The 12,352-nt window shown below is 46.6% G+C and overlaps 1 protein-coding gene across 1 annotated transcript; it reads left to right on the top strand.

Annotated features, from left to right (window-relative positions):
- The first annotated feature begins 60 nt into the window (after nucleotides 1-60).
- On the top strand, nucleotides 61-660 carry LOC123074895 (ethylene-responsive transcription factor ERF010-like). Its single transcript, XM_044497628.1, has one exon. It carries the CDS (start codon nucleotides 61-63, stop codon nucleotides 658-660), a length of 600 nt encoding a protein of 199 aa, XP_044353563.1.
- The last annotated feature ends 11,692 nt before the right edge of the window (nucleotides 661-12,352 follow it).

The raw sequence follows: 12,352 nt of genomic DNA, 5'->3' as shown, positions 1-12,352 counted from the left end.
ACCGCCCCGCCCGGCTCCGTCCGCCACCGCCCCGGCCGCACGCCTCTCCACCGCTCTCCGATGGCGCCGAAGAAGACGCCGAAGGGCAAGTCGGGCTTCTTCGGCGTGAGGCAGAAGCCCTCCGGTAACTGGGGTGTGGAGTTCTCCGACACCGAAAGGCGTTGGTGGATCGGCACGTACCCCTCCGCCCACGAGGCCGCGCGTGCCTACGACGTGGCGGTGTGGCGTGCCGAGAGGCCTTGGTCGCACCTCAACTTCCCAGAGATCGAGAGTCGGGCGGAAGCGGAGATGCTTGTGCCGCAGGGCATCAACATGAAGGAGATCACGACGAAGAAGAAGAAGACGAAGAAGCCGTCGGTTGTCGTCAGTGCTGGCGAGACTGACGAGGAGGCGATGGCGAGGTTTGCTCGGGAGCATCCGGAGTACGTCCAGGCCGAGCTGGAGTACTACTGGAAGCGTGAGGCGGAGCAGAAGAAGAAGAGGCCGAAGAAGGAGGACGAGGCCGGTCCTTCGATGGTGATCCCCATCGAGTCCTCTTCCGAGGAGGACTGGGCAGACTTCTCGTCGTCGTCGTCGTCGTCGTCGTCGTCGGAGGAGGGGTGCGACGACCCGACGAAGGAGGAGTTCTGGGAGCAGTTCCGTAGCTCCGATGAGGAGTAGTTTATCTAGTAGTTTGAATAAGTAGTAGTTGAAGTTGATGTATGAAACTATGTTGAATTTGATGTTTGAACTATGTTGAATGGACTAGTAGTATGTCGTTTTACATCTTCATTTTGGACCATCTATTGGAGTTGCTCTTTTGGACCATCAATTTGGACCATCTGTTGGAGTTGAGATTTTCTCGGAGCTCTAAAACGCATTTTTTGACGGTCCAAATTTTACATCTCTGATTTTGGACCGCCAAATTTTGGACCATCTATTGGAGATGCTCTAATAGATGGTTTTGGACCTCACTCACGTACATGATTACAAGCACATGCACTCATCTGACACGTGCACTTACAACCAACAGTCTTAGCATCTTTGAGATATTGAGCCGGCATAAGAGCATCTAAAGTCACATATGGCAAATCCGGCCCCTCAAACGCCCGGGCAGTGACCGGACATGCCTCAAATTTTCACTACAGCCGGACATTTCATACTAGATTCTCAAATACATACAAAGATATGTAAACTAAAATAAACCTACGCACTACATCGATCACCTAGCTACACGTCGTTGGAGATGTCGACGATCTTTGTGCCCGGCTCCGGCAGCATGGGCGGCAACTGCAGCTCCGGTTGCTCCGCTTCGGCCTCCTCCGCCTCTATCTCCGTGTCGAACTCGTCGAAGAGCGCGCCGGTCTCCACCTGCTGCCGCCGGAGGAACGCCCAGTTGGCCTCCACATAGGCCTCATCCTGGATATCCGCCCTAAACCCTAAACGTCCGGGCGCCCCATATTCAGCCTATATATGGGCTGGATATGAGGGATGCTGGTCAGCTCGGGCGTTTGAGGACCGTTTGAGGGGTCCGTCTGGGTAAAAAATCGTGACCGGGCAACGATCGGGCGGCCTGCCCGGGCGTATGAGACGGGTTTGAGGGGTCCGGTTTTAGATGCTCTAACATCTTATATCAGAGGCACACCTCGTATAGTTGATAGAAATGTCTTCTTCCACTAAACGAACATCGACGAATAATCTTAAATAAATTCAAAAAAATGCTACCGATGCTAGGTTTAGAACTTGAAATTCGGGTGGATTGCTTTTTTTTCGATAAAGGACATTTCATTGAATAGAAATATCGAGATGATACAATCATGTCGAAAGAAAGCCCGGCCTCTGCATAGCTAGATGCACACAGCCAAAAAATTCAGAGCATCCTAAAAATAAAATAATTTGATACAACGCCAAGCAATAAATCGTGTCCAGCCTAAGGAGCGGTAGATCCTATCCGTAAATCACACCGCCATCCATGGGGGTAGAAAACCTCCCTGGCCGTACGCTTCAGCCGTGTAGACGCCATCATAAAAATGTCCCTGTCTTCCGGCTTCTGCAGGATAGACCAAGTACGGAGCCATCGTGTACAAACATGAATAACCTGCATAGGAGATGAGACACATTTATTGTTAAAAACCACATCATTCCTGGTAAGCCACATTGCCCAGCATAAGGCCGCCGCTCCCACAAGAATATGTGCAGAAAATTGTTTATCTATACCCCGCAACCAGTTGCCGAACATATTCCGTGCACTACGTGGTGGGTATAAATTCGAAACTACTTGGACCATAGCCCAAACTACCCGAGCGAACTTGCACTCAAAAAATAGGTGCTTGATAGACTCGTCATGTTGGCAAAAGACACATGTCTTGGAGCCATGCCAGTTTCGTCGTGCCAGATTATCTCTAGTTAGGATGACTCCTTTGTTAAGAAACCAGAGGAAAATCTTCACTCTTAGGGGAATTTTTAGCTTCCACAATTTCCTGTTATCTACAGGAACATCACAATGAACCATTGCATCATACATGGATTTGACCGAAAATTTGCCATTCTGATGCAAGTTCCATCGAAAAGTGTCCGGATCATCTGACAGTTGAATGTCCTCCAGGCGAGTGAGTAATTCATTCCATGCTGTCAGACGAGTGCCCAAAAGATCCCTACGAAAAGAAATATCGGGGTTTTCCCGTCCTAATACTTGTTTGATCGTGACAAATTTATGTCGGACGATCCGGTACAAGCTCGGATATTGCACCATTAGGGGAGTGTTCCCTAGCCAGGTATCTTCCCAGAAATGAACCTGAGCACCGTCCCTAACCAAGAAGGTCCCAAATTGGAAGAAGAATTCCTTGGCCTTCATGACACCACTCCAAAAATGTGAATCCCCAGGTTTCCAATGAATTTGAGAAATGGCATTGGATCCCACATACTTGTTGCGAATGATTTCCTGCCATACTCCATTCTCAGTGAGTAATTTATAGACCCACTTGCTGAGAAGAGCGATATTTTTAATCTCAAGGTCTTGGATTCCCAGGCCCCCTTGGCTTTTAGGTCTGCATAATACACCTAGCCAGTCTATATTTCTTGGTTTCGTTATCACGCTGCCAAAAAAATCTGGATCTAAAGTAATCTAGACGCTGTAGAACCCCTTTCGGCAGGTGGAAGAATGACAACATGTATAAAACCATGTTGCTTAGGACAGAATTGATCAAGATTAATCGCCCCCCATAAGACAAGAGTTTGGCCTTCCAACTGGCTAAACGTTTCTCAAGTCTCTCTTCCACATGCTTCCACTCAGCGATAGTTAAACGCCGATAGTGTATGGGGATACCCAGATACCTAATCGGAAACTGCCCGAGCTGGCATCCAAAAATGTCGGCATACTCGGGTGCAGATTCTGCAGCATCTCCAAAGCAAAAAAGTTCACTCTTATGAAAATTAATTTTGAGACCAGAAAGTTCCTCAAAGGCACATAAGAGCAGCTTGAGATTTCTTGCTTTATCAAGATCATGATCCATAAAAAGAATTGTGTCATCTGCATATTGTAGAATGGATAGACCATCTTCTACCAGATGTGGGATGACCCCGCTAATTTGACCATCCAGCTTGGCCCGCTCCACTAGGGTAGCTAGCATGTCGGCCACAATGTTAAACAGAATAGGAGATGCGGGGTCGCCTTGACGAAGCCCCTTCCTTGTCTGAAAATAGTTGCCAACGTCTTCATTAACTTTTATGGCCACACTACCGTCAGAGACAAAGCTCTCTACCCAGCGGCACCATTTTGGTGAAAACCCTTTCATGCGTAAGGTTTGCAACAGGAAGGGCCACTTAACTTTGTCATAGGCTTTCTCAAAATCAATTTTAAGAATGACACCGTTCATTTTTTTCCGGTGCAGTTCATGTACAGTTTCGTGCAGGACGACCACTCCATCTAAGATGTTGCGACCTTGCATAAATGCTGTTTGTGTGGGTTTTACGACATGGTCAGCTACACCGTTCAACCGATTAGTCGCTACCTTCGTAAAAAATTTAAAACTTATATTGAGAAGGCAAATCGGTCGATATTGTTGAATACGACTAGCCTCCTTAATCTTAGGCAGTAGGATAATTTCCTCAAAGTTTAAACGAGAAATATCAAGGTCCTCGGAATGCAGTTGGTTAAACAACTGAACCAAGTCCGCCTTAATGACGTCCCAAAAGCATTGACAGAACTCTGCGGGAAAGCCATCCGGTCCCGGTGCCTTGTTGTGTTCCATCTGAAACACAGCGGTTCGAATTTCCTCCTCAGAAAAAGGAGAGGTTAGGAATTCATTTTCCGCTTCCGTTCAGCAGAACAAACCTAAACATTTAAGCTACGCTCAATCGCTTCTAGACAACCAATATGGTAGTAATATATATAACGCGCAAATCACATGCTATGATAACAATCATCGCCCATTGCCGGAAAAATAATCAGGCCCCAGATCTCCCGATCACGACCGGATCTCGCACCGCTGATTGCACTAGCATCACATCGTATGGGGCTTATATATGTGGACGGACTCGAGCACCCATCATCGCTTCTCCACTACAATCAGTGCTGGCTAAACGCAGTAATGCGAGGTGCCAGCTTCTGCGCTTGCTTCCTCTCCGCCTTGCTACTTCTGCATTTTTGCTATCTAATAGCACTGCCTTCGGGTGATCGAGCATCAAGAGAGGAGAGGCTCGTTGCGAGGAAGCTTCTGCAAAGCAATGTGCTCACAAGATCAGAGCATCCACAGGCCTTCCATGCAGCAGCAGAAGGGAGCGACAAGCAGACGCCGGGCACCAAGTCCAATCCCATACAGAATTAGTAGTAGTATGCCGTGTGTGATTTATGAGTGCAAGAGGAGGAGTTCTGCGTGTCTTGTTTGGCGGCCTAAAATGTTGGAGCGATTTTCTTTATTTGTAGCAGCCCCAGTAGCCAATACCCATCTTTTCATTTTCTGTATCTTGCGATTTAGAGATGGAGAGTAGGAGTATAGCTAGATACAACAGCAATTTTCTAATTTAATTCTCTTAATTTGCCGCTTGTTTGTATTTTTGCTCTTCTGTTACGTTCGCCCTTTGAGGCTCTGACAGCATAGAAAGTTCCTGCTCTTCTGTCACATTAGTACGCCCTTTGAGACTCTTGATACGTATCATCATAGAAATTTCAGATACCAGACACGATATCCAGACTGACCTATAATGTGAGCCATGAACGCAAGAGGCAAAAGATAGCCTACGAATTAGTATCATTTTTTCTCTTTTCTTTTGCTCCACGGAAAGCAATTGCTCCACGGAATAAATATCGTACTGATGAACGAAATGATGGATGGAATATCTCGTCTCCACTTGCAACCACAGCTTTTGCGCAATGCAACTCCAATGATCAGGCACGCATATTAAAGCGTGACCATGCGTTGGGGATCCCTCAAAAGTTTTGTTCCTTCGCACCGAAAGTGACAAGTTGGCATCTCACATACTCCCTCCGTCCGGAATTACTTGTCGCAGAAATGGATAAAAATGAATGTATCTAGAATTAAAATACGTCTAGATACGTCAATTCCTTCGACAAGTAATTTGGGACAGAGAGAGTATTTTTTATATTTTCATGAAACGTTAAGGAGCATCTATAACAAATTCCATATTCCCAAAATATTTCTGGTATAGGGGAAGGTTAGCAGAAAAAAACATACTCCCGAAGACCCCCTTTTGTTAATATTTTCTGATTATCAAAAAAAAAAAGCACGTCCACTCTCCCGGTATAGAGGAGAAGATACAACTCTCCTAGTAAGAGCATCCTCGGACGCCCCAGGTCTGGTCCCGCGAGATACGGCCGGACATGTTTCGGCCGCTCAAACGGCCGCGGACGCCCCAGGCCATGTTGCCCATGCAACGTGAAGATAAATTACATAGATCATCGCATGGACTATGAAATAGAGCTAGATATGCACATTCCAATCATGAAAAGATCAGACGGATCTCCAAAAGCTACTCGAAGTTCACATAATCCACATAGAAGGGACATGTTCTAACTAGAGACATAAAATAACTAGAAAATAACTACGCAGACGGCGGAGATTCACCACTTCCTCGCCGGGCCTTTGCCCTTCCGGTCGCCAGCGTAGCTGTAGGCGTCGACTGCAGGTGGTGGATCATCGGAGTCGTCGTCGGAGGAGTTGTGGTCGTCGCCGTCTTCATCAGAGTCATCGAAAAGGATGATGAGCCCCTTCAGCCGCCGAACGGCCCTGTCCTGCTGCCACTTGAGTTTGGACAACCGAGCCGCCTCGCGCTCCGACTGCTCAATGGTAGGCCGGAGCGCCTTCGCGTTCTTCCGCTGTAGGCGGCGAGCGTCTGTCTTCGCTGTCGTGACCGCCCGACGGTAGACCCAAGCGAGGAGCCGCTCGTCCTCGTCTGGTTCGCCGGCATCCCGCGGCAGCGGTGCACAGACTGCTCCACCATGCCCCTCTCCCTTGCCCGCTGCCTCTCGCGGCCGACGGCACACACCTCCATTTTCGGAGTGCGCGTGCGGGCCGGTGGTGCAGGCACTAGCACACATCGCTGCCCACGCGGAGCAGCAACCTATGGGGGAAGGGGACGGCACGGGGGCGGAGCGGATTACGCTGCCCTGGCGGAGCTGCGCCCGGGCCGGGAGGGGCCAGCTCTGGCGTCCGCGCTGCGCCGGTGCGGGAGTTGCGGCGACGCTGTAGATCCAGAGCTGCCCCCAGTGTCCACCTTGGACCGCCCAAGGCAATGTGGAGGCCAGCTCCTCGTCGACGTCGGCATCAGAGCCGGAGCTCGACATTTCCGGATTGGGTCAGAATCAGAGAGGGGAGGGGAGAGGATAGGGCGAGAGAGGAGAGTGAGTGAGCTAGGGTTCTGAGCGAGTAGCCGGATTGGTGTTTTTTGTGGGATAGCCATGAAGGAAATATGTCCTAAAGGCAACAATAAAGTTGTTATTTATATTTCCTTATATCATGATAAATGTTTATTATTCATGCTAGAATTGTATTAACCAGAAACTTAGTACATGTGTGAATACATAGACAAACAGAGTGTCACTAGTATGCCTCTACTTGACTAGCTCGTTAATCAAAGATGGTTAAGTTTCCTAGCCATAGACAAGAGTTGTCATTTGATGAACGGTATCACATCATTAGAGAATAATGTGATCGACTTGACCCATCCCGGGCCCCCGTTACCGGGAGTACCGGGGGGTTACCGGAACCCCTCGGGGAGTATATGGGCCTTAGTGGAAAAGAGGAGGAGGCGACCAAGGTGGGGGCGCCCCCCCAAGCCCAATACGAATTGGGGTGGGGGGGCCGGCCCCCCTTTCCTTCTCCCTCTCTCCTCCTTCCTTCCTCTCCTACTCCAACTAGGGAAGGGGGAATCCTACTCCCGTCGGGAGTAGGACTCCCCCCTTGGGCGCGCCATGAGAGGGCCGGCCCTCCCCCTCCTCCACTCCTTTATATACGGGGGAGGGGGGCACCCCATAGACACACAAGTTGATTGTTTAGCCGTGTGCGGTGCCCCCCTCCACAGATTTCCACCTCGGTCATATCGTTGCAGTGCTTAGGCGAAGCCATGCGCCGGTAGCTTCATCATCACCGTCATCACGTCGTCGTGCTGACGAAACTCTCCCTCGACCTCAGCTGGATCTAGAGTTCGTGGGACGTCACCGAGCTAAACGTGTGCAGATCGCGGAGGTGCCGTACCTTCGGTACTAGGATAGGTCGGATCGTGAAGACGTACGACTACATCAACCGCGGTGTCATAACGCTTCTGCTTTCGGTCTACGAGGGTACGTAGACAACACTCCCCCCTCTCGTTGCTATGCATCACCTAGATGGATCTTGCGTGTGCGTAGGATTTTTTTTGAAATTACTGCGTTCCCCAACAGTGGCATCAGAGCCAGGTCTATGCGTAGATGTTATATGCACGAGTAGAACACAAAGAATTGTGGGCGATAATAGTCATACTGCTTACCAGCATGTCATACTTTGATTCGGCGGTATTGTTTGACGAAGCGGCCCAGATAGACATTACATGACCGCGTTCATGAGACTGGTTCTACCGCCGTGCTTTGCACACAGGTGGCTAGTGGGTGTCTGTTTCTCCAACGTTTAGTTGAATCGAGTGTGACTACGCCCGGTCCTTGTTGAAGGTTAAAACATCACACTTGACGAAAAATCGTTGTGGTTTTGATGCGTAGGTAAGAACGGTTCTTCCTCAGCCCATAGCAGCCACGTAAAACTTGCAACAACAAAGTAGAGGACGTCTAACTTGTTTTTGCAGGGCATGTTGTGATGTGATATGGTCAAGACATGATGCTAAATTTTATTGTATGAGATGATCATGTTTTGTAACAGAGTTATCGGCAACTGGCAGGAGCCATATGGTTGCCGCTTTATTGTATGAAATGCAATCGCCCTGTAATTGTTTTTACTTTATCACTAAGCGGTAGCGATAGTCGTAGAAGCAATAGCTGGCGAGACGACAACGATGCTACGATGGAGATCAAGGTGTCGCGCCGGTGACGATGGTGATCATGACGGTGCTTTGGAGATGGAGATCAAAGGCACAAGATAATGATGGCTATATCATATCACTTATATTGATTGCATGCGACCCTTTATGCATCTTATTTTTCTTAGTACGGCGGTAGCATCATAAGATGATCTCTCACTAAATTTCAAGGTATAAGTGTTCTCCCTGAGTATGCACCCTTGCTACAGTTCGTCGTGCCGAGACACCACGTGATGATCGAGTATGATAAGCTCTACGTTCATATACAATGAGTGCAAGCCAGTTTTGCACATGCAGAATACTCGGGTTAAACTTGACGAGCCTAGCATATGCAGATATGGCCTCGGAACACTGAGACCGAAAGGTCGAGCGTGAATCATATAGTAGATATGATCAACATAGTGACGTTCACCATTGAAAACTACTCCATCTCACGTGATGATCGGACATGGTTTAGTTGACATGGATCACGTGATCACTTAGATGATTAGAGGGATATCTATCTAAGTGGGAGTTCTTAAGTAATATGATTAATTGAGCTTTAATTTATCATGAACTTAGTACCTGATAGTATTTTGCATGTCTATGTTGTTGTAGATAGATGGCCCGTGTTGTTGTTCCGTTGAATTTTAATGCGTTCCTAGAGAAAGCTAAGTTGAAAGATGATGGTAGCAATTACATGGACTGGGTCCGTAACTTGAGGATTATCCTCATTGCTGCACAGAAGAATTACGTCCTGGAAGCACCGCTAGGTGACAAACCCGCTGCAGGAGCAACGCCAGATGTTATGAACGTCTGGCAGAGCAAAGCTGATGACTACTCGATAGTTCAGTGTGCCATGCTTTACGGCTTAGAACCGGGACTTCAACGACATTTTGAACGTCATGGAGCATATGAGATGTTCCAGGAGTTAAAGTTAATATTTCAAGCAAATGCCCAGATATAGAGATATGAAGTCTTCAATAAGTTCTACAGCTGCAAGATGGAGGAGAATAGTTCTGTCAGTGAACATATACTCAGAATGTCTGGGTACCACAACCACTTGACTCAACTGGGAGTTAATCTTCCTGACGATAGTGTCATTGACAGAGTTCTTCAATCACTGCCACCAAGCTATAAGAGCTTCGTGATGAACTATAATATGCAAGGGATGGATAAGAAGATTCCCGAGCTCTTCACAATGCTAAAGGCTGCGGAGGTAGAGATCAAGAAGGAGCATCAAGTGTTGATGGTCAACAAGACCACCTGTTTCAAGAAAAAGGTAAAGGGAAGAAGGGGAACTTCAAGAAGAACGGCAAGCAAGTTGCTACTCAAGTGAAGAAGCCCAAGTCTGGACCTAAGCCTGAGACTGAGTGCTTCTACTGCAAAGGGACTGGTCACTGGAAGCGGAACTGCCCCAAGTATTTGGCGGAGAAGAAGGATGGCCAAGTGAAAGGTATATTTGATATACATGTTATTGATGTGTACCTTACTAATGCTCGCAGTAGAGCCTGGGTATTTGATACTGGTTCTGTTGCTAATATTTGCAACTCGAAACAGGGGCTACGGATTAAGTGAAGATTGGCTAAGGACGAGGTGACGATGCGTGTGGGAAATGGTTCCAAAGTCGATGTGATCGCCATCGGCACGCTACCTCTACATCTACCTTCGGGATTAGTTATAGACCTGAATAATTGTTATTTGGTGCCAGCGTTGAGCATGAACATTATATCTGGATCTTGTTTGATGCGAGACGGTTATTCATTTAAATCAGAGAATAATGGTTGTTCTATTTATATGAGTAATATCTTTTATGGTCATGCACCCTTGATGAGTGGTCTATTTTACTAAATCTTGATAGTAATGATACACATGTTCATAGTATTGAAGCCAAAAGATATAAGTTTAATAATGATAGTGCAACTTATTTGTGGCACTGCCGTTTAGGTCATATTGGTGTAAAGCGCATGAAGAAACTCCATGCTGATGGGCTTTTGGAATCACTTGATGCTTGCGAACCATGCCTCATGGGCAAGATGACTAAGACTCCGTTCTCCGGAACAATGAAGCGAGCAACAGACTTGTTGGAAATAATACATACTGATGTATGCGGTCCGATGAGTGTTGATGCTCGCGGCAGGTATCGTTATTTTCTTACCTTCATAGATGATTTGAGCAGATATGGGTATATCTACTTGATGAAACATAAGTCTGAAACATTTGAAAAGTTCAAAGAATTTCAGAGTGAAGTTGAAAATCATCGTAACAAGAAAATAAAGTTTCTGCGATCTGATTGTGGAGGAGAATATTTGAGTTAGGAGTTTGGTGTTCATTTTAAACAATGCGGAATAGTTTCGCAACTCACGCCATCCGGAACACCACAGCGTAATGGTGTGTCCAAACGTCGTAATCGTACTTTACTAGATATGGTGCGATCTATGATGTCTCTTACTGATTTACCGCTATTGGTTTGGGGTTATGCTTTAGAGACGGCTGCATTCACGTTAAATAGGGCACCATGTAAATCCGTTGAGACGACACCTTATGAACTGTGGTTTGGCAAGAAACCCAAGTTGTCGTTTCTTAAAGTTTGGGGCTGCGATGCTTATGTGAAAAAGCTTCAACCTGATAAGCTCGAACCCAAATCGGAGAAATGTGTCTTCATAGGATACCCAAAGGAGACTGTTGGGTACACCTTCTATCACAGATCCGAAGGCAAGATATTCGTTGCTAAGAATGGATCCTTTCTAGAGAAGGAGTTTCTCTTGAAATAAGTGAGTGGGAGGAAAGTAGAACTTGAATAGGTAATTGTACCTTCTCCCGAGTTGGAAAGTAGTACATCACAGAAGTCAGTTCCAGTGATTCCTACACCAACTAGTGAGGAAGCTAATGATGATGATCATGAAACTTCTGATCAAGTTACTACCGAACCTCGTAGGTCAACCAGAGTAAGATCCACACCAGAGTGGTACGGTAATCCTGTTTTGGAGGTCATGTTATTTGACCATGACGAACCTACGAACTATGAGGAAGCGATGATGAGCCCAGATTTCGCAAAATGGCTTGAGGCCATGAAACCTGAGATGGGGTCCATGTATGAGAACAAAGTGTGGACTTTGGTTGACTTGCCCGATGGTTGGCAAGCCATAGAGAATAAATGGATCTTCAAGAAGAAGGCTGACGCTGACGGTAATGTTACTGTCTACAAAGCTCGACTTGTTGCGAAAGGTTTTCGACAAGTTCAAGGAGTTGACTACGATGAAACCTTCTCACCCGTAGCGATGCTTAAGTCCATCCGAATCATGTTTGCAATTGCCACATTTTATGATTATGAAATTTGGCAAATGGATGTCAAAACTGCATTCCTTAATGGATATCTTAAAGAAGAGTTGTATATGATGCAACCAGAAGGTTTTGTCGATCCAAAAGGTGCTAACAAAGTGTGTAAGCTCCAGCGATCCATTTAAGGACTGGTGCAAGCATCTCGGAGTTGGAATATACGCTTTGATAGTGTGATCAAAGCATATGGTTTTATACAAACTTTTGGAGAAGCATGTATTTACAAGAAAGTGAGTGGGAGCTCTGTAGGATTTCTGATATTATATGTGGATGACATATTGTTGATCGGAAATGATACTGAATTTCTGAATAGCATAAAAGGATACTTGAATAAGAATTTTTCAATGAAAGACCTCGGAGAAGCTGCTTATATATTGGGCATCAAGATCTATAGAGATAGATCAAGACGCTTAATTGGACTTTCACAAAGCACATACCTTGATAAAATTTTGAAAAAGTTCAAAATGGATCAAGCAAAGAAAGGTTTCTTGCCTGTGTTACAAGGTGTGAAGTTGAGTCAAACTCAATGCCC

This window comes from Triticum aestivum, chromosome 3D, assembly GCF_018294505.1.
Source record: "Triticum aestivum cultivar Chinese Spring chromosome 3D, IWGSC CS RefSeq v2.1, whole genome shotgun sequence".
NCBI classification, from domain to species: domain Eukaryota; kingdom Viridiplantae; phylum Streptophyta; class Magnoliopsida; order Poales; family Poaceae; genus Triticum; species Triticum aestivum.
This window is presented reverse-complemented; position numbering and strand designations above follow the sequence as displayed.